This window comes from Balaenoptera ricei, chromosome 20, assembly GCF_028023285.1.
Source record: "Balaenoptera ricei isolate mBalRic1 chromosome 20, mBalRic1.hap2, whole genome shotgun sequence".
In the NCBI taxonomy this organism is placed as follows: Eukaryota; Metazoa; Chordata; class Mammalia; order Artiodactyla; family Balaenopteridae; genus Balaenoptera; species Balaenoptera ricei.
The window spans coordinates 7,886,050-7,908,121 of NC_082658.1; the positions used below are offsets into that span (position 1 = coordinate 7,886,050).

At 47.5% G+C, this 22,072-nt stretch overlaps 2 protein-coding genes across 6 annotated transcripts in view; both read left to right on the plus strand.

Annotated features, from left to right (window-relative positions):
• The window catches only part of TEN1 (TEN1 subunit of CST complex), an 18,954-nt gene extending 1,444 nt beyond the window's left edge, over positions 1-17,510 (plus strand). For 3 of the 4 annotated variants that reach the window (XM_059908235.1, XM_059908234.1, XM_059908233.1), the window contains exons 2-4: positions 7,440-7,536; positions 11,031-11,188; positions 17,138-17,510. In XM_059908235.1, the coding sequence (XP_059764218.1) occupies positions 7,448-7,536; positions 11,031-11,188; positions 17,138-17,259 (369 nt within the window). In that variant the 5' untranslated portion in view covers positions 7,440-7,447 and the 3' untranslated portion in view covers positions 17,260-17,510. Of the gene's footprint in view, positions 1-7,439; positions 7,537-11,030; positions 11,189-15,729; positions 15,814-17,137 lie in introns of all 4 variants that reach the window. The other variant, XM_059908236.1, reaches the window with a different exon arrangement.
• Positions 17,511-17,540: 30 nt separating this feature from the next.
• Positions 17,541-21,852, plus strand: CDK3 (cyclin dependent kinase 3). 2 transcript variants are annotated; one of them, XM_059908232.1, is made up of 8 exons: positions 17,541-17,629; positions 18,309-18,439; positions 18,792-18,869; positions 18,949-19,069; positions 19,163-19,333; positions 19,416-19,517; positions 19,786-19,989; positions 21,140-21,852. In XM_059908232.1, exons 2-8 carry the CDS (start codon positions 18,324-18,326, stop codon positions 21,263-21,265), a joined length of 918 nt encoding a protein of 305 aa, XP_059764215.1. In that variant the 5' UTR covers positions 17,541-17,629; positions 18,309-18,323; the 3' UTR covers positions 21,266-21,852. The 2 variants fall into 2 exon arrangements, with proteins under 2 accessions (XP_059764215.1, XP_059764214.1); XM_059908231.1 differs by lacking the exon at positions 17,541-17,629 and having other exon boundaries at positions 18,217-18,439.
• The last annotated feature ends 220 nt before the right edge of the window (positions 21,853-22,072 follow it).

Genomic DNA, 22,072 nt, shown 5'->3' on the forward strand with positions numbered 1-22,072 from the left:
GGAAGTCCATAGTATTTTTTATTTTAATATTTATTTATTTATTTGGCTCTGCCGGGTGTTAGTTTCTGCCTGTGTGATCTTTACTTGCGGTATGGGAACTCTTAGTTGCGGTATGTGGGATCTAGTTCCTTGATCAGGGATTGAACCCGGGCGCCCTGCATTGGGAGTGCGGAGTCTTAGCCACTGGACTAAGGGAAGGCCCAAGATTAGTAGTGTTTTAATAAGACATTTTAAAAAATCAAAATGTAGGAAAATCCACAATGAATAAAATATGAAAATCTTAAATAGAGACAAATCATTATTACTGATTGTTCCTTTTGTCTCAGGCTCCAATGTATCTGGGCAAGTCACAGATAACTGATGCTGTTTTTAATGCCCCCCGGGGCATCAGACTATTTAGTTTGGCTACTGTGTATTCCTCTTGTTTAAAAGCTGCCTCTCCAAATATCACCAACACAACCTGTTGATGAGACAAATTTGAGTTGATTGCTTACTCGAGTAAGGGTGCCCACTACTTGGCAAAGCTTCAGCAGTGCCTCAGAGAGAGGATAAGGCCAGAATTTACTGAGAATTGGAAGTTTGGTGTAAGACGAGTCTTTCAGTTCAGGGTCTTGATGGGGACTGGGTACACAGCGCTGCACAACAGTCAAAATTGGTGGAAAGAGCAAGGCGAGGGAATTCAAAAAATCTCAGTGGGCAAACTGGCTGTTGATATTCAAACCATTTGTCTGGACTGGACAGCCAGGAAGAGTAAAAGATGCTAATGAAGACACAGGAGCACAACGTCAAGTTAATGTGGACAGTACGATGTGGTTTGGGTTCTCTGTGAACAGGCTGAGTGTGGAGGGTAGATGGTTTTGGTTTTCACTCTCTTCTTCCTGAGTGTATTCATCCGTTCAATGAATATTTTAAAATGTTCCAGACACTGTCAGGCACAGGGAATACGCTGAGGAACTATGCAGAATCCTGGCCCTCATGGAGCTGATAAGCTAGTGGGAGACATAGACATTAACCAAGTAAACAAATCTCGCTATTTGAAATTCTGTTATTTAGTAAACTGCAGTGAGGATGGAGTGACTGGGGGTGGTTAGATGGGGTGAACAGGGAAGGCCTTGGTGAGGAGGTGGATGGCCTGAGAGCTAAAGAGGGGAGAGAACCAGCCGTGTGAAAGTCTGGGGAAGACTGTTCCAGTCTGAGGCAAAGCACATGTGCAGTTCTGAGGAGAAGGAGAGTTAGAGGAAAGGTGATGGCAAACAAGGGCAGAAAGGTAGGCCAGGCGCCGACCCCACGTGGCATTATGGGCCAATGTAGAGTTGGAATTTTACCAGTTATAGTAAGAAGCATTTAATAGATTTTCAATGGAGTTATGTGATCTGATTTACATTTTTAAACCTTTTATTATGGAAATTTTCAAACACGCAAAGGTAGGAGGAATAATACAAAGAACCCCATATACTCTTCACCCAGGTTCAACAGTTACCCACTGTGCCACCACCCACTCCCCCACCACATTAATTTTAAGCAAATCCCATATCATATCATCCATAAAAGCTTTCAGTATGTATCTTAAACTATCTTTGACCCAGTCACAATACAATCACAATCCCAATTCCATTGTCACTCTTAGAAATAGTAATAAAAATTCCTTATTGTCATCCCAGTGATCTCGCAGAGATAGCAGCGAGTGGTCCTGAAGAGAGATCTTAGTTCCCTGCCTAGGAATTGAACCTGGGTAACCTGGATGAAAATCAGGAATCCCAGCTCCCAGACCGCCAGTGGCCCTGGTCTACCCCCACCCCTCCCTGTTTGAAAGCAAGAACGTTTCAAGGAGGCAAAAACTGTAAAAACAGGTACAAAGCTTATTATCAGAGACACAGCACAGTGTATGGGAGAGCACACAGAGAAGCAGTTTATTGAAGTCAGAAGCTAGGCAGAAATACATACCCAGAGAGAAAGGGTATGGGCATCCTCTCTAATGAGGAAGAGTGCAATAAAGAAGTAATTTAGGAAATTCCTTGGCAGTCCAGTGGTTAGGATTGAGTGCTTCCACTGCAGGGGGCCTGGGTTCGATCCCTGCTCCGATCCCTGCTCGCTTGGGGAACTAAAATCCCACAAGCTGCGAGGCGTGGCCGGGGGGAAAAAAAAAAAAAAGTAATTTAAATCGCTTATATAGGACAGTTCTTCCCGGTCTTTGTTTACCTTTGGCCAATTATCTCATTTCTTTGTTCACACCTGACCAGTCCACCCTCCCCGACATGTGTGCGCATAGTTTTGCTAAGGTGGATCCCACTGCAGAAGCCTGTGGGAGTATGTCCACACTTATTATGGGGTGGCACCCCCTCCCTTTTTGAATCCCAAGGAGTCTTCCTGCGCATGTGCAGACAGGGAAGTTTTCCTTGACCTCAGGAGTGGTCATCTTATCTCTTTACTTCAGCAGAGCTCAGCTTCTGCCACTAGCTTTGTCCTTGGAGTGTCTGGGTGAGAACAAAGCTTCAGTTTTACTCCACTTGACAAACCCCAGCCGTCTGGCCCAGGGGCCCATCTATCTCCTACCTCAACGGATCCAATCAGTATTAAGATTGCTCTGATTGCTTTGTAAAAAATTGTCTGCAGTTGGTTCGTTCAAATCAGGGTCCAAACAAGGTCTACACATTGCAGTTGGTTGATAAGAATCTTAAGCTTCTTTTAATGTATAGGTTTCCACTAGACATTGATTTTTTCTTCGATTTATTTATTGAAAAAGCTAGGTTGTTTTTCGTGTGACTTGCCCACAATTTCCCTCTCTGTGATATCTTTAACATGTTCCTCTATTTCTGTATTTTCTATAAGCTGTTGCTTAGATCTAGAGGCTTTATGAGATTCAGGCTTGAGGCTTTAGCAAAAAATACTCCTGTGGCATGTTTTCTATTTTAAAATATCACTCTGGGGACTTCCCTGGTGGCACAGTGGTTAAGAATCCACCTGCCAATGCAGGGGACACAGGTTTGATCCCTGGTCCAGGAAGATCCCACATGCTTCGGAGCAACAAAGCCCGTGCGCCACAACTACTGAGCCTGTGCTCTAGAGCCTGTGAGCCACAACTACTGAGCCCAAGAGCCTAGAGCCCAGGCTCCACAACAAGAGAAGCCACCGTAATGAGAAGCCCGCGCACCGCAACAAAGAGTAGGTCCCGCTCGCCACAACTAGAGAAAGCCTGCGTGCAGCAACAAAGACCCAACGCAGCCAAAACTAAATAAATAAATAAATAATAAATTTATTTTAAAAATACAATAAAATATCACCCTGGTTGTTATGAAGAGAATGGACTGTAGAAGGAAAAGAGTGGAAACAAAGAGACCAGTTATAAAGGTGGTGAAGGCCTGGATGGGGTGGTGACCATGGAGATGGAGGGAAGTAGATAGATTCAATATTTTGACATAGAACTGACAAATTTGTGATGGATTGGATGCAACCATGAGAGAAAGGGACACATCAAGAATGACTCCTGGAAAAAAAAAAAAAAAAAAGAATGACTCCTGGGCTTGAGCAGATCAGGGATGGAGAAGGGTGGCTTGGAGGTGGTATTAAAGCCATGGGACTTGGTTCTGGTTAAAACATCATCCTCCTGTGCCTATTTCCTCTCCCTCCCAAGGACCCACCTAAATGGACAAAGAGAACAGGAGAACAGCAGTTATCAAATTAAGGAAACTTAACATTGATAACAATACTATTACCTAACCTACAGACCTTTCTGTGGATTTACAATTGTCCAATAAAGTCCTTTATCACAATTTTTTCTCCCAGCCAAGGTCCAATCCAGGATCATGAATTATATTTAGTTGTATTAGTTTGCTGGAACTACCATAACAAAGTACCACAGACCAGATGGCTTAAACAACAGAAGTTTGTTGTCTCACAGTTCTGGAGGCCAGAAGTCCACGATCCAGGCATCAGCAGAGTTGGTTCCTTCTGAGGCTATGAGTGAGAATCTGCTCTATGCCTCTCTCTTAGCTTCTGATAGTTTGCTGGCAATCTTTGGCTTTCCTTGGCTTGTATACATATCACCCCAATCTCTGCCTTCATTTTCACCTGGCCTCCTCCCTTTGTGCATGTCTGTTTCTGTCCAAACTTTCCCCTTTTTATAAGGGCACTAGTCATATTGGATTAGGCCCTCCGTAATGACCTCATTTTAACTTGGTTACCTCTGTAAGACCCTCTTTCTTTTTTTTTTTTTTTTTTAATTAATTAATTAATTAACTTATTTTTGGCTGTGTTGGGTCTTCGTTTCTGTGCGAGGGCTTTCTCTAGTTTTGGCAAGCGGGGGCCACTCTTCATCGCGGTGCGCGGGCCTCTCACTCTTGCGGCCTCTCTTGTTGCGGAGCACAGGCTCCAGACGCGCAGGCTCAGTAGTTGTGGCTCACGGGCCCAGTTGCTCCGCGGCATGTGGGATCTTCCCAGACCAGGGCTCGAACCCGGGCCCTCTGCATTGGCAGGCAGATTCTCAACCGCTGCACCACCAGGGAAGCCCGACCCTCTTTCTAAATAAGGTCACATTCTGAGGTCCTTGGGGGTTAGGACTTCAACATCTCTTTTTGCGGGGACACAATTCCACCCATAGCAGTTGTCCTATCGCTTTAGCCTCCTTTAACTGGAGCAATTTCTTTATCTTCTGTGATTTTGACACTTTTGGAGCATATAAACCAGTTGCTGTGTAGAATGTCTCTCAATTCAGATTTGTGTGATATTTCTTGGTGATTAGATTATACATTTTTTTTTTTTACAGGAATATCACAGAAACAATGTGTCCTTCTTAGTGCATCACATCCAGAAGGCACATGAAGGTTGTATTTGCTAATTTTCTTCACTGTGAAGTGGACCATTTTTCCCTTTGTAATTCATAAGTAATCTGTGGGGGAGATACTGTTGAGACCATGTAAATATGCCGGTTCTTCATCAAATTTTACCCAGTACTTTTTGCATCCAGTGGTGATTCTTCCTTGAATTCATTTTTACTCTGGTGATTGCAAAACTTTTAAAGGCATAGTAAAATAATCATTTTATTTGGTTACTGTAAAATTCATTTAGTTGAGATTACACTTAAAATTGGAAATAATCCCCAGGTGATAGAATCTTTTGAGGCCATAGGTCAAATCATGTGGCGTAACTCGAGTTTTAATGTTGGAGATTCATTGTGTAATATAGACTAACAAAGACTTGTAACTTTAAACACATTGATGAATGGCTTCTGGGTTGGTGAACACAGGGAGGGGCTGGGAAAGTGGCAAAGCTCAGAGAGGGCATGGAAGCTCCACACCCCTCCCCACCTACCGTGTTCTATGCACCTCTTCTCTCTGGCTGTTCCTGAATTATATCCTTTTATGACAAACCAGTAACCTGTTCTAATTGTGGGGTGGTAAACATATACAATCAAGTTTCTTGTCCACAAGAAACAAACCCAAAGCCGATAAAAGCTATGGTGAACCTAGTTATAAGTGTTACTTCTCTGACCTTCAATCCCACTACAGAAATCTTGACAGTTGCTTCAGAAAAGATGAAAGAAGCAGTCAGATTGGTTCACCATCCTTCCTGTACAGTATTTTCAAACTTCCCAGTTGTTAAAAAGAAGCATATTTCTCTTCATACCATGGATTTTTTTCTCCTAGAAGTGGATATTTTGCCTTGGGGAATGAAAAGGGCAAGGCTCGAAGTACAGGTTGTACCATTACTCAGACTTCCAGAGAGAGTATTTGAAATCCAGTTGACCCACAAGAGAAGCCTGTCCTGATATGTCTTCTCAGAAACTTTCTTGAATATGTGATAATGTATGGATAATGATTTATGGAGCCAGCTGTGCTTATTTAACAGAAGTGTCTTAACAAACACATAGCAGCTTTTGTTTGAAGAAGAAATTGAGGTTAAAATTTACAAAAGAGTTATCTCCCCCAACCCTAACCCCACAAAGAGTCAATGCTACTGCATGGTAATTTTAAAAATAAAAATAAATTTAATGATATAGTTACTTATAGCTTAGCTTATACGTGGTGAGAGTAGAAAAATTACTTTAAAAAAGATTCTAGGACTTCCCTGGTGGCGCAGTGGTTAAGAATCTGCCTGCCAATGCAGGGGACACGGGTTCGATCCCTGGTTGGGGAAGATCCCACATGAAGCCGAGCGACCAAGCCCGTGGGCCACAACTACTGAGCCTGCGCTCTAGAGCCCGAGAGCCACAACTACTGAGCCCACGTGCCACAAATACTGAAGCCCGCGCACCTAGAGCCCGTGCTCTGCAACAAGAGGAGCCACCGCAATGAGAAGCCCGCGCACTGCAACGAAGAGTAGCCCCCGCTCGCCGCAACTAGAGAAAGCGGCGAAGACCCAACGCAACCAAAAATAAGATAAACAAATAAAATTTATTAAAAAAAAAGAAAATGTAATGTTGGATTCTGGAGGGGACTCTGGAACAGGAAAGGGACATTAGGGAAAAACAAATGAAATCCAAATAAAGTACGGAGTTGAGTTAATAGTACCATATTGATACAGGCTGATTGTGACAAATGTGTCATACTAACGTAAGATGTTAATTATAGGGAAAACTGGGTGTGATGTTTATAGGAATTCTCTGTACCATCTTTACAGGTTTCTTTAAAAAATAAATGAAAACCATTCTAAAATAAAAAGTTATTTAAAAAATGTGAAGACTCCCTTTATATACAACTATGAAAGTGTCAAAATATATTAAGTGAAAAAAGAAATCAAGAACAGTATGTAATGAGAGGCCCTGCGCACCGCAATGAAGAGTGGCCCCCGCTTGCTGCAACTAGAGAAGCCCTCCCACAGAAACGAAGACCCAACACAGCCATAAATAAATAAATAAATAAAAATTAAAAAAAAAAAAAAGAACAGTATGTATACTATAGTATAGAAGGGAAATAAATATATACTCATATTTGTCCTTATTTGCATAATGAAAAGATAAATAAAAATTTATGGAAATGGTCCCCTCAGGGCAGGGGTTGGCAAACATCAGCATAGGCCAGGACAACTCATGACATGTTTTTGTAAATAAAGTTTGAAGGAAATAAGGTACACTCATTCGTGATTTATTGTCTTTGAGAGTTTTCATACTGTAATGGCAGAGTTTGGTAGTTGTGACAGAGGTCATATATTACTATCTGCCTTTTTACCGATCCCAGGTTTAGGGGCTTGGGGAGGGAATGGGCTGCACGGGAATTAGAGTGGGAATAATACACTTTCCACATAGATCTTTTGTATATTGTTGTTGTTTTTTTTTAAATATGTGAATGCATAAACCTATCAAAAAATCTTTTTAAATTTTAAAACACCACCCCCTGGAACTACCTTTTCAGTTGTTGCTGGTCTCGTGTCTGTTAATATTCATCTTGTGGTTGGCTTGGTTTGTCAGGAATCTTCAAAAATCCATCTCAACTATTTGGTTACAGGAGCAAAGATGCTGCCCGAGCCTGGGATCTATTACTTCCCCTGGGAGGTCAGTGCCGGCCAAGTTCCTGACGGGGACACGCTGAGGACGTTCGGCAGGTGAGAATGCTTTTTTCACATGGTGGGGGGATGTTTAAAAAAAATTAAAATAGTCTTTTTTAAAAATTATAATATTTTAAAAATTATTTTAAAAGTATATATATATTTTTTATAAATTTATTTTATTTATTTATTTATTTATTTATTTTTGGCCGCGTTGGGTCCTCGCCGCTGTACGCGGGCTCTCCCCAGCCGCATCGAGCCAGGGCCGCTCCTTGCTGCGGTGCGCTGGCCCCTCACTGCGGTGGCCTCTCCCGTTCGGAGCACGGGCTCCAGGCACGCGGGCCCCAGCAGTTGTGGCGCGCAGGCTCAGCAGCTGTGGCCCGCGGGCTCCCAGGATCAGCAACCGTGGCGCACGGGCCCAGCCACTCTGCAGCATGTGGGATCCTCCCGGACCAGGGCTCAAACCCGTGTCCCCTGCACCAGCAGGCAGACTCCCAACCACTGCACCACCAGGGAAGTCCCCTAAAGTACATATTTTTAATTACTAAAAAATCACTTATCTTTACATTTTAAATTATTTATTATCTATTATATATTTTCAAAATTATTTTCAAAATTAAAATAGTCATAATTTTATCTAATTATTTTTATTTTTGTTTTTTTAAATATATTTATTTATTTTTATTTATTTATTGGGTCTTCGTTGCTGTGTACGGGCTTTGTCTAGTTGCGGCGAGTGGGGGCTACTCTTCGTTGCGGTGCGTGGGCTTCTCATTGCAATGGCTTCTCTTGTTGCGGAGCACGGGCTCTAGGCACGCGGGCTTTAGTAGTTGTGGCTCGTGGGCTTCAGTAGTTGTGGCTCGCGGGCTTCAGTAGTTGTGGCTCGTGGGCTCTAGAGTACAGGCTCAGTAGTTGTGGCGCAGGGGCTTAGTTGCTCCGCGGCATGTGGGATCTTCCCGGACTGGGGATCGAACCCGTGTCCCTTGCATTGGCAGGCGGATTCTTAACCATTGCGCCACCAGGGAAGTCCCTAATAATTTTTAAATGCTAAAAAATTAATACATATTCATTGTAAAAAATGTAGACAATCCGTAAGGGTGTAAAGAAAGCAAGTAAAAATCACCTGTAATTCCACTGTCTGGACAACCACCCACCGCTAACCTTTTGGTGATTACATGCTTTTTCATGTGTGTTTGTGTGTATATGTGGGTGGGTGTGTATATACACAATATGTGTATATACATATATACTGTGTTAGTCACATATTGCTGTGTAACAAATCACCCCAAAATTAAGTGGCTTAAAATAACAATAAATGCTTATTTTTTCATACTTAGTGTCAGGAATGTGGGAGTGGCTTAGCTGGGTGGTTCTGTCTCAGACTGACTTTGAAGATTGCAGTCGAGATGTTAGCCAGGGCTGCCAGCATCTGAAGGCTGGCGTGGACCTGGAGGATCTGATTCTATGATGACTCATTCACATGTTTGGCAATTTTGTGCTGCCTGTTGTCAAGAAGGCTCACTTCCTCAATACGGATTTTTCTATACGGCTGCTTGAGAGTCTTGATAACATGGCAGCTGGCTTTCCCCATAAGGAGTGACTCAACAGAGAGGGCAAAGAGAAAGCTATAATGTCAATGACCTAACCTCAGAAATCACTCTAGGTCATCTCTGCAATGTTTTATTGGTTACACAGGTCAGCGCTAGTCAGGGTGGTAGGGACTACACAGGGATGCGGATGCCAGGAGATAAGAATCACTGGGGACCATCTTGGAGACATATATATACATACGTGTATAAATATTTTAAGCTAGATGAGATCCTATTATATTACTATATTGTACAATACTTAACTGTGTATGGTAGACCTAGTTCCATGCCAAATATGTAAATCTATATCATCACTTTAAATAGATCCATTTTATTTCATTGCATAGACATACCATAATTTATTTAACCACATCTATTTATTTAACCAAAATCAATTGATTTTCAACAAAGACATCAATTTAATTGAGTGGGGAAAGTATAGTCATTTCAACAAATGGTGCTGGAACTACTGGATATTTTTATGGGGGTAAAAAAACACCTTGATCCCTACCCCACAGCATACCAAAAAAAAAAAAAAAATCATTCTGACTGGATCATAAATGAACAAGCTAAAACTATAAAATCTTTAGAAGAAAACAGGAGAAAACCTTCATATACACCTTGAGATAGGCAAAGATTTCTTAGACTCAGAAAACAAAAACCATAGGGACTTCCCTGATGGTTCAGTGGGTAAGACTCCGAGCTCCCAATGCAGGGGGCCCAGGTTCGACCCCTGGTCAGGGAACTAGATCCTGCAGGCCGCAACTAAGACCCGGTGCAGCCAAATAAATAAATAAATAAATATTCAAAACAAAACAAAACAAAAACCATAAAAGAAAAATAATGAATAAATTGGACTTCAACAAAATTAAAAGCTTCTCATCAAAAGCTACCATTAAGAAGATTAAAAGGCAAGCCACGAACTGGTAGAAAATAAGTGAACGTGTGTGTATATTATCTATATTCAACAAATGATTTGTACCTAGAATAAACAAAGAGCTCATATAACCCAATAAGAAGACAAAAAACTTAATTTTTAAACGGGTAAAAGATTTAAACAAGACACTGCCAAGGAAGATATACAGAGGGCAGATAAACACATGAAAATTTGTTCAACATCATGTGTCATTAGGGAAATGCAAATTAAAACCACAATGGTACGGTATTTCATGCCCACTAGAGTGGCTAAAATGAAAAAGACTGACCGTAGCCTGTGCTGACAAGGATTTGGAATGACTAGAACCCTCATATGTTGCTGGGGGGAAAGTAAAGTGGCACAACCACTTTGAAAAACAATTGGGCAGTTTCCTTTAAACAGACAGATTGACCATATGACCCAGAAATCCCACTTGGGTATTTCCCCACTAGAAATGAAAACATATGTCAGCACAAGTCTGTAAGCAAACCAAATCAGCTGGTGAAGATATAGTAATTTATTGATCCATTCAACTGAGTGCTACCAAGCAATAAAAAGGAACAAACTGCTGATTTACCCAACAGCATAAATGGGTCTCCAAACCATTATGCTAAGTGAAAGAGGCTAGACACAGAAGAATTCGTGCTGTTAGGATTCCATTTACATGAGGTGCTTGAGTAGGAAAACTCATCTGTGGAGACCAAGAGCAGATCAGTGGTTGCCTGGGGTGGGACGTGGGGAGACTGAGTTCAGAGGGGCACAAGGGGACTTTTGGGGGTGATGGAAATGTACCAAAGCTTGATTGGGGTGCTGGTTACACAGTGTATACTTTTGTCAACAGTCAATGAACAGGTCCCTTTTAATGCATGTAATTTATACCTCAGTTATGTAGACCTAATTAACCTTTTCTGTTGCTGCCACTTTAATTTCTCTGATCCGAGTGAGGCTGAACATTTTCCCATGGATGTATTGGCCTCCCAGAACCTTTTGAACTTTGGGTTGGTTCAGTCTATGGATGGAAATGATCACACTTACCTGACCTCCAGGTTGTACAGCTACGACATGACGAAGTCCCGAGTGACCCTGATGGCTCAGCACAGATCTGACCAGCACCCGATCCTCGTCTGTACCAAGTTGGTGGAACCGTTCCAAGCCCAGGTGGGCTCCCTCTACATGGTCCTTGGGGAGCTGGAGCACCAGAAGGGTGAGCCTTGGCTTCACACACCCTTTTCCACTCTGGGTCCTGAGTGGGGCAGTCTTGTGGGTGCCTGGGCTTGGCTTCTGACCCAGCAGGGGTCCCTCATTGGGGTTAACATTCCTTCCAAATCAGCCCACGAATTACAGGGACTCATAGCAAAGAGACGTGATTGGGCTTGAGGTGGACCTGCCGTAGGGAAGCGAGAAAGAGGGGAGAGAAATCATTAATTTCTGAAGGCCTACAACATGCCAGGCCTGGTACTAGGAGGTTTGCTTAAATCTTTTTGAATCTGCTCACCAGCCCTTAATGAGTCATCTTATGGCTATTTCATAGATGAGAAAACTAAGGCTCAGAGAGGATGGGGCTGGAGTAACAGGCCAGGAAGTCAGGGCAACAGAAATAAAACACAAGGGAAGGAACAGAAGCAACCTGGGAGAATCTCTATGGCATCAAGGGTTGAAGCTTGCCCTTTAAAACCTAGGTACTTGTATTCTTTGCCTCCCTCTCTGGCTGTCCCTGTGCCACTTTCCTTCACATGCTTTATGTAACTATAACACGTTGTATCTGGTTATTTTAATTTAACATTATATCATAAGCATTCCCCCATGTCTTAAAAATTTTTTCTAGATATAGTATTTAATGGCTATATAATATTTTATAGATTAGATGTGTACACTAATTCACACAAGCATTAGACATTTGTATTGTTTCCATTTTTTGCTCTTGTAAGTACACTGTACATTAATTGGTTAAAGAAACTATGAGATAGTCAGCCAGGAGAATATTATACAGCCATCAAAAAGGGTGTTGTAAATTTATATCAGTTGACATGAAAAGATGTTCGTAGTATTTTACTAAGAAAAAGCAGTTTACAAAACAGTATGTATCATATGATCTCATTTTTGTTAAATAGACATTTTTTACACACATAAAAGTTTGAAATATTATTTACCAAAACGTTAATAGTAATTATTTCTGGGTGGTGGGGCTGTGGGATTCCTTATACTTTTATTAGCATTTGACAATGAAAATGTATTGCTTTATAGCCAGAGGGAAAAAACAGTTTAAACAATCTATCTAGATATATATTAAAAATGCTGTAGTTAATAGCCTTTAACTATTACCAATCTTTGTCCATTTTCTGATTGTTTCTTTAGGGTAGTTTCCTAAAAGTGGAATTGCTACATTAAAGGATATGAACATTTATGTTTCTTGATTTACACTCCCAACTTACTTTCTAAAAGTTGCAGTGGTTTTTAACTCTGGATGAAATGCACTAGAAAAAAAGTAAATGGGCTTTACTTTAATTACGTTTGATTTAATAAAAGTTAATCTTTATTCAGGCTTAAGCCTTTGAGCTCAGAGTCCCTGCCTTCATAATTGATTTGAGAGAGGTATCAGGAGGAGGGGTGGAAATGGGTACAAAGGGCCTTGAATAAATCATTCATTCCACTAAATAAATCATTTCCACTTTGACTGCAGCCCACATCACCTGAGACTCCCTCCTGCACTCCTGGCCCCTACAGGGAGTCCTGGGAGCTCTCAGGAGCCAACTGCCCAGTATCTGTAACTCAAAGGTCTGATTGCAGATACAGAGAGGGGTTGATACTAAGGTGGGACACCAGGCCAGGACCAGGGCGGGACCTGGAGAAGACATTTAGAATTATTTGTGGGAAGAAAAATGGAAAAAACTTTAAAGTACAAATTCAACCCATATAACTTTTTAAATTTAATGTTTTCAAATCAAACAAGCACAAAAGTAGAATGAGCCTCCATGTACCTGTCACCCAGATTCAGCAGTGATCCACATTCCACTCTTGTGTCATCATCGCCTGCATTTACTTACTTATTTTGCTGGTGTATTTTAGAGCAAATCTGACATCATTTCATTTACCCATAAATGCCTCAATGTCTATCTCTAACATCACGATCACGCCCAACAAAATGAATAGCTGTTCCTTAATATACTCTAGTACATACCTTGTCTGTGATCATTCCCCTCCTTGGCCCCAAAATGGCTTTTTACAAAAAGTTAGTTTAAAAGCGGGAGGCAAACAAAGTCCATGCATTGTCTTTGGGTTACATATCCCGAGTCTCTATAACAGTTCTGTCTTCCTTTTTTCCTTTTTCTAATGCTATTTATTGGAGAACTTGGTTCTGGAATTAGCTAATTGCTTCCACCTGGTTGCATTAAACCTGCTCTTCCTTCCCTTGAGTTTATCCTACCTTTTTCCGAAAGGAATGTATTTCAGGGAAACCAAACGGCTGGAGGAGGGAACGTTCTTTAGAGAAGAATCACAGTGAATAACCGCAGGAGAAACAATTAAATGCTAAAGTCACCGTGTTAAAAGCCCCGAGGAAATAATAAATCCAGGCAACGATCATTATCACTGGCCGCTCAGATCATTAGGTGGACGCTTGCCGGGAACACTGTAGCTCAGGTGATCAAACATTACAAAAATCGGACCCATCGATCGTGTGCCTCTGGTGTGATGCACCAGGAGAGCACAGACAGTACTGCTCTGATGTGTTCTTGCCAAAAAACAAAAAAAATGGAACCTCAATAGTCAAGCCTCAGACCCAGCAGGATTCTTCCTAGGCTCTGGCTAGTTTACCACTTATCATTATTTTCATCACAATGTGTAGGGTTTTTTTTCTTAAAAAATTTTTTTCCCCTCAGTTTCTAATTTCTGAGACTACATGCTCGTCATTCGAGACTGACACGAGGAAAGAAAGACGACGGTGAAGAGGGAGGGCAGAGTGTGGGCTGAGTTTGGCAGTGGTCGCTGACCTCCAACCTGCGGTGGCCTGTCTGGCCCCCGGCCAGGTCTGAAGTCCTGTGGGGACACAAAGGTCAACCACACACGGTTGCCTGCCCCGTGGCAAGGTTGGCAGTTCTGAGGATGGACCAGAGGCCCCCTCAAGTCACCTTTCTGAAATGTTTGCACACGAAAGAGAAGAAATGCCAGCCATGTGCCAACAGCAGCTGGCCGGGACACCCCGCAGGGCCGAGGGCGTCCAGTCCGGGGATTAAGATGTGAGGACACAGCCTCGGCCCCGCTCTGCTCCGTATGGAATACCAGGCTGAAGGTTACTCGCCTACAGCAAGAAGCTGCCCCAGAGCTCTCACCATAAATCCCACCTGTTCCGGTTTCCGTGCACCTGACTGTTTCCTGCCCTCACAGGCCTTCCTTGTGTCCTCTTGAACCTTCAAGCCCCCTTCTCTGGGACTTGCCTGAAACCTGGCTTTTACCCCCAGGCAGCAGTTCTCCTCCCACCCTCCCACGTGGAGGCTCCCAGGCCCCACACGCATCACAGAACCCAGAGGTGGGGCGGAAATCCTGGCAGCTTCTCCTTTGCAGCGACCGGTTCTGCCACCTCCACCCCACTGCTGCCTGACGTACCCGGACCCGCCGGCCTCTGCCGCCTGAAACTAGGTTCCACCCTCAGTATCTTTCTGCCTCGTCACCCATTGGGACCACCTTCTCTCCCCTCCAGCTTGACCTCACTATCATTTCAACCACTTTCCTGGCAGAAGTTCCAACCCCTCGTCTCCCATCATTCCTCCCTGATTAAACCCCAATCCCCACCCTCTCAGGTCCCACCCAGCTGTTGATGGAGAAAGTTCACAAAGCTCCAGGGATTCCTAGCACAATGGTTTCAAGGTCTCTTATCTCTTCCGGGCAGCGTCTAGAATTCCTTCCGTATGTCCTGGCTGGTCCCCCCTCCCCCTGACCCGCAACAGCTATTTCAGGCGTTCACGCAGGACCCCCTTCGTCATCACCTCCCCGTCCCTTCCAGCAAATTACCTCACCTCCTACATCCCAGGTAAAATTGAGGCCACAGCTGCAGCCTCTCCTAAAATTATACGCATCCACACCCGTCAGTAGCCCCTTTCCTCCAGTCTGGGAGAGAGGAGGGTCCCTCCTGCCTGCGGTGCAGCCCCTGTGCTGTGATGCATGCCTGCCCTCCTGCAGGGGCTTTGCTTTCTCAGCTGAATCCTTAACCTGTTACCACTGGTTCTTCCCTCCCAGCATATAAAGCGCTCAAGCCTCTTCTGTATTAAAATAATAGCAACAATAATGTCAAGTTCAGCTCTATCCCTACCTAGCTGTGACCCTCCTCCCTCCACAGTCAAACTTCCTAAAAGAAGATCTATTCTCAAAAAAAAAAAAAAGAAGATCTGTTCTCCATATCACCCCTCCTTATCTCAGACTCACACCTCAACCCACTGCATTCTGGATTGAACCCACACCCTCGGCATTGAAAGCGCAGAGTCCTAACCACTGGACTACCAGGGAATTCCCTCAGCCCTTCTCCTTTGCAGCAGGTTCTTTTTCTTTGCAAGAAGAGATTCCCCTAAATGACTATTTCTCTGGGTTCATAAACTCCTTTCTCCTCCCCTGCAGCACTCTTCAAATGCCGTTCTTTTATTCCATTTACACAGACCTTTTGCAGATGGACTAACAGAATTGCCAAATTTGTCCCTGTGATAATCATACTTGTAAAATTCACTTCCATTTTTAATAACTTTTCTTCATTCACAGGAAGAAACATGTTCCACTATCTGTATCTCGAAGAGAAGGTTTCCCCAGGCTGAGGGGAGGAAAGAGCTGACAGGCATTATCATTGTAAGGAAAGTTCTGTGAAATTAAGTCCAATACTAAGAAAATCTTCATACAGGAAGTTTGGAAACATTTGACCTATGCTTCTATTTTGAGATTTTTAACTGCGAATTAGAGCACTCTGATTTTGTCCTTGCTCTCCCTGTGTCATCCTGAACACAGGCAGCTGCTCTGTGAAAACTATTTAGGGCCACATGTGTCACAAGAAAAGGTCTAGGCCTTTCAGTGCCAAATGAAGTTTAGGCAAATATCCTGTTTGATTGATCAGTATAGATGAGCCAGCTATTCCTGAAGAGGCCTGAGTGATGAGAATCAACAGTCTACACCCATCCACAGATCCACATACTGTCCCATGCCCCCCCCCCCCCCCGCAACCCCACTCTAGGCCATGCAGCTCCTGCAGTCCAGCGCTGGGGCCAACAGAAGCTGACGACACACAGGCAACCTCATGTTTCAAATGAGTTCATCTTTCTGTGTTGAAGCCTGGAATCTACACAGTCCAACTCTCTGGATTCTGCCCCCGGGCTCTGTTAAATCAATAAAGTGGCCTAGACTAGAGGAAAAGTTAGGCATAGACTTTAACCAGAGAGAGCCTCTATCTCAAAATGGCATCAAAAGAGGAGAGCATAATGTTCTAGAACATTGAATGTATTCACTGACGTGCCCAGAGAGCAGAGAGAACATAGTGCAAAAAAAAAACAACAACCAAAAACAACCTATTAGGGCAAACCCCGGATGTCCTTCCTATTTGGTGTCACCTGAACATTGACAAACCTTTCCATCAGCTCACCACAGCATCTGCTAGAAGCGCCCCCAGCCCCTTGTCCAGGGTGGGATGACTTGCCCCTGTAAGGCCAGACTCTCCCCTTGGATTGATTAAATATGGGGTTCTCTTTGCCCCAATTTCCAATGCCAGTGAGCCCTACGAAGCCAAGGGGCCCTTCCCTTGGTACAAATGGAGAACTAGGGTGGTGACTGAGGTCCCTCCTCAACTCTGGGCACTTGGGAGCTACAGAGAAGCTGGTAGGAGTTAAGATGACAAAAGAGGGAAGTAGAGGCTACATCTCTCTGGGCCTCCTCCCTGGAGGAATGGAATTTTCAGGCTGCCCCCTGAGTTTCAGCCATGTGCCTGTAGTGCATGGCGGGCCCGCAGTTCTGAGGCCCAAGAAGACAAATGGTCAGCATCCTGTAAACCATCCTTCTCACCTGTGCCCTGTCAGACTCTTCTGTCAAAACCCAGGACCAAGATCAAGTCGAGGGGAAACGGCTGGAATGCATCTGCAGGGTGTGTTGCTGACACTGCCTGTGCCTTGGTGTCTGTGTCTTTCAGATGGAGGCTGCGTGGTGAAGGCCCGGGTGCTGACTTGTGTGGAAGGAATGAATCTCCCCTTGTTAGAACAAGCCATCCGGAAGCAGAGGCTGTACCAGCGAGAGAGGGACAGCAGCCAGTAGAGAGCAAAACGGCAGCTCCTGGCAAACCCCCCCCGCCCCCCGCCCCCCCCCCCCTCCCGCGCTCGACCTGCTGCCGAGAAGATGCAGGAGCTTCCTGGAGAGAAGACGGGAGGGGTTGTTCATCGGGATTGCCCCAGAAATGGGAGCCTAGAGATCAGAGGCGGGTCTCTGGGGCCCTGGGAGCTGGGCCCCGTGTGGGTCCTGGAGGGTTGCAGAAGGTCCTCGTGAATAAAGCCATGTGGTGTGACGGAGCAGTGCGTGCACGTGGTGCAGTGCGTGCACGTGGTGCAGCGCCGGGAGGGGCCAGCAGGGGGAGCCTCGGAGCAGGCAGCCGGCCCGGCAGTGAGGCTGCGGGAGCGGAGGGTTTCTGGTGAATTCTGGGCTAGGGGCCTGAGGGGAGGGCGCTGGGGGCGCTCAGGACCTGGTGGGGGGCCCGGGACACAGTGAGGGCTGCTCCTGCCAAGGTTCTGCCCTCACAGGAGGCCGAGCGTCCCCAAACAGGCCAGGCCCAGCACCTCGCCGTGGCCATGCGGCCTTAGGGCAGGACTGTGGCTTCAGAAGCCCTTCCTGACCCCTGACCTCTGCCCTGAGTTGACCCCGGCGCCCCTGGGCAGCCCCTCCGGGCAGCCTTCTGCCCCCGGGGTCCAGGCCTGGCTGGGCAGGCGGGGGCTGGGGCAGGAGAAGTTTGGGCCCTCCTGCGCTCCGTAGCGCGGCTCAGGGCAGCTGCTTCCTGGGGCCTGGGGCTTCCTCCCCGGCCTGGGCTGGGCGAGGGGCAGCCCTGCTCCACACCAGGTTCCCGGGGATGGGCTGGGGCTGGGGCCGGGGCTTTGGCGGGCGGTGGGATCCAGGCCTGGGCCTGGGCGGCCTGGCAGGCAGAGCAGGGTGAGCCCTGGGGGCCACAGGCCTCAGGAGCCGGGGTGGGGGGAGAGGGGAGGGCGTGGGGGGAGGGGAGGGCGGGGCGGGGCCGGGCAGGCTGTGCCGTGGAGGCTGGAGGGGCAGCGGGGGTGCTGGGCATGGGGGCGAACGCCCCAGGCGCTTTTTGTTTCCAGGGCGGCTCTGCGGGCATGGATGTGTTTCAGAAGGTGGAGAAGATCGGAGAGGGCACCTATGGGGTGGTGTACAAGGCCAAGAACAAGGAGACCGGGCAGCTCGTGGCCCTCAAGAAGATTAGGCTGGATTTGTGAGTGCTGGGACGGCCTCTGAGACCCCCTGGTTCAGGGGTGACCCACAGCCCACCCATCCGTCCCTCATCACAGGGTTTTGTGTTCCACTCGTTTTCCGAGTGCTCCCCAGTTACACGGGGGCCACAGAGGTGCAGCCCTCACGCGTCCTCACCCCGACCAGGCTTTGCCCCCGGCCGCTGGGGGTGACGGGTGTGTGCCGAGGAGCACAGAGCCCCATCGCTGGGGAGAGGGGGGTGGGCATCCTTAGGGAATAAGGAACACAGGTGACACCCCCCGCCTGCCCCCCGCCGCCCAGCAGAAGGGCCTGCTCAGCTCCTGCCTCCACTGCTGTACCACTCTCTTCTCCAGGGAGACCGAGGGGGTCCCAAGCACCGCCATCAGGGAGATCTCCCTGCTCAAAGAGCTTAAACATCCCAACATCGTCAGGTGAGGCGGGAAGGAGCGGGGAAGTGGGCCTCTCCTAGCCCAGCTGGGAGCCGCGTGCTGACTGGTGTCGCCCGGCCAGGCTGCTGGACGTGGTGCACAGTGAGAAGAAGCTTTACCTGGTGTTTGAGTTCCTCAGCCAGGACCTGAAGAAGTACATGGACTCCACCCCAGCCTCTGAGCTCCCCCTGCATTTAGTCAAGGTACCGGGGGAAGGACAGGGGGCAACCAGCGAATGCCCGCTCAGCCAGCCCCGCCTCCGCTCAGCCAGCTCTTTCTCACGCTCGCTGTTCCAGAGCTACCTCTTCCAGCTGCTGCAGGGGGTGAACTTCTGCCACTCGCATCGGGTCATCCACCGAGACCTGAAGCCCCAGAATCTGCTCATCAGTGAGTTGGGGGCCATCAAGCTGGCTGACTTTGGACTGGCTCGGGCCTTCGGGGTGCCCCTGCGCACCTACACCCATGAGGTACCGCAGGACAGAGGGGAGAGAAGGGATGTCCCCCGTGCACCCAGCCACCCTGAATGATGCTGTTTTCTTGTCCCCACAGGTGGTGACACTCTGGTATCGTGCCCCCGAGATCCTCTTGGGAAGCAGATTCTACTCGACAGCTGTGGATGTCTGGAGCATTGGTTGCATCTTCGCAGAGATGGTAGAGAGAGGGCCACACATGGCCACAGGGAGGCCACAGGCAGGGTCCTCTGGGGTGGGGGGTAGAAAGGGCTCTGATTATCCTATTAGAAGTGGATTAAGGGGTGTTTGGGACTGGCTAAGGTCTTTTTCCAGAAAAGGCCAGGATTTTTAGCACAGCCCTGGGAAAGATATCTTGGAGGTGCCTCCCTGGTCTGGCCTCTTTTCTGGTATTGGATTCTGCATGACAAGGGAGTAGAGCCCACACCTTCTCCCCTTCCCCGTTCCAGGTGACCCGCAAAGCCCTGTTTCCTGGCGACTCTGAGATTGACCAACTCTTTCGTATCTTTCGGACCCTGGGGACACCCAGTGAAGCCATGTGGCCAGGAGTCACCCAGCTGCCTGACTATAAGGGCAGTTTCCCCAAGTGGACCAGGAAGGGGCTGGAGGAGATCGTGCCCCACCTGGAGCCAGAGGGCAAGGACCTGCTCATGGTAGGTACAGGTGGGCGGCAGGGAGGCTGAGAAAGACCTCCTCGCGCCAGCTGCTGCTCTTGCTAGAAGTGTCCCCTTTGTCATCCAGCCTCTTATGCAACCCTGGTTCCTCCTGAGTCCCAGCTCGTCTCTTTTCTGACCCCTATACAGAGGTGGCTTGTCCCCATGTGTATTGATTGCTCCACCTGGAAGCCTCTCCCATGATAGGTCCAATGTTCATCATCCCTTTTAAAACTTCTCTCTTCTAGTTAGCTTTGTTTTTATGCTGTGATATGTGCCCTTTTTCTTAGTTGCCTTGTGTTTTGGTAATTTTCTCTCGTGGACATTATTACCCCATCTAAGCTGTAAGCGTTCCCAGGCAGGGACCACACCGCCCACTGCCTCGGTACCCCCGCAGCGCCTTCCACAGCGGTTACTCGTCACACGAGGCTGCTCAGAGCAGGCTGCTCCCCGCTGCCTCGGCCCCTGCCCCGGTCCTCACTCACCCCTCCGGTTGTACCCTCTTGACCCCTTGGGCTGGCCCAGGCCAGGCTGCCCAGAGGGCCTCAGGCAGAGCTATCCATTCTTGCCCACAAAGACTCAGAGCACGTTTCTCTCTTTAGTCTGGTGTTGGGTCAGAGGAAGGCAGGGCAGGAAGTTCATCTTCAGGCTCTGTGTCCAGCTTTCCAGAGGGCTGTGTGCGTCTCCCAACCCAATGCCAGGAGGATGGAGTGGACTTCCCACGGAGCCTCCTAGCCCTCCATCCTGGCTACTCTTAAGGCAGGGGGGTCCTTCCACAGCCTGGCCAGGTTGAGGGATTTTCGTGTTTCTGCCCCACCCTCAAGCATGCTCCCTGGACAGGTTTGGTTCCCTCATCCCGATACCTAGAGAAAAGTCTGTCTCAACTAGAACTAGGCTGGAGCCTGGAAAGCTCCCTAAGGAAGTGGGGAGACTGACTCAGCCTCAGTAACGTGAAGGAGACAGGGGGTGACTTAGCAGGGCTGGACTAGAACAAAGTCTTTGTCCCCAGATTCCGGGAGTATCCAGAACTGGCTCGCAAGCTGGGAGGTACAGGCTTTGTGTCGTTCTGGGTTTGAAGGCAGCTCTGCTTTGGGGCTTGGGGCCCTGGCCACACCCGGGCCCACTCTCTCTCCTCCTCCTTCCTCCGCAGCAACTCCTGCAGTATGACCCCAGCCGGCGCATCTCAGCCAAGGCCGCCCTTGCGCATCCGTACTTCTCGTCCACCGAGACCTCCCCGGCCCCGCGCCAGTGTGTGCTGGAGGGTTTCTGCCGCTGAGAAGGTGTGAGGCCTCAAAGCCTCTCTCCAGCTGCTGCCCCCCTGCCTCCCCACTCACTTCCCAAGAAAGAGGACACATCTGGGGAGAGAGCAATTTGGCATCAGCCGTCAGAGGGCTGAGTTTGGGTTTGTCCTGCCAGCAGGTTAGCGAGTTCCTGTGTTGTTTGTTGGGTTTGCTGGTGCCGTTTCAAGATGGGGGCACAGAAGCCCCATGCCCGAGGGGGTCCGTTAGAGGCTGGGTCCCCTGGCACCAGAATGGCAGGTGCCGAGGAGAGTAGGAAGCCTGCCCGGGCCGCCAGCAAGGCCCTCCTAGCGCCCTTCAGCTGCCTGGCCCTCAGTTGCAGAGCCAGACCCCGGGGGAAAGGGTTTCTCCCGGCTGGTCTTCTGGATTTAAAATGTTTTGGGGAAGAGTTGAGTTCCAGTTAAGAGTCCCAAGTTAAACAGGAAGCGGGGTGAGGGAGAGAGGACATTTTCCTGATCCTGGGGCAGGCCGGGTGTTCTAAGTAGTTGTCTCGTCATCTAGGATATGCTTAACGTTTGTTTGCTTCTGGCTTTAAGAACAGAAAATAAAACTGATGCATTCCTGAGTTTTCCAGTGTTTCTCTGCTCGGGGAGGGGGGGACACCAGGGACTTGCTGACAAGGGGGAGGTTGACAGCGGGCTGAAGACAGTTCCTGGCCTGAACCGAGAGGCCCTGAGCCGGTGGGGAGTGGGGGGTTGGGGAGTGGGGGGTTGGGGGTTTGGGGGGTTGGGGGGTTGGGGGGTGGGGGGTGGGGGGTTGGGGGGGAGGGCATCATCCTCCGAGGC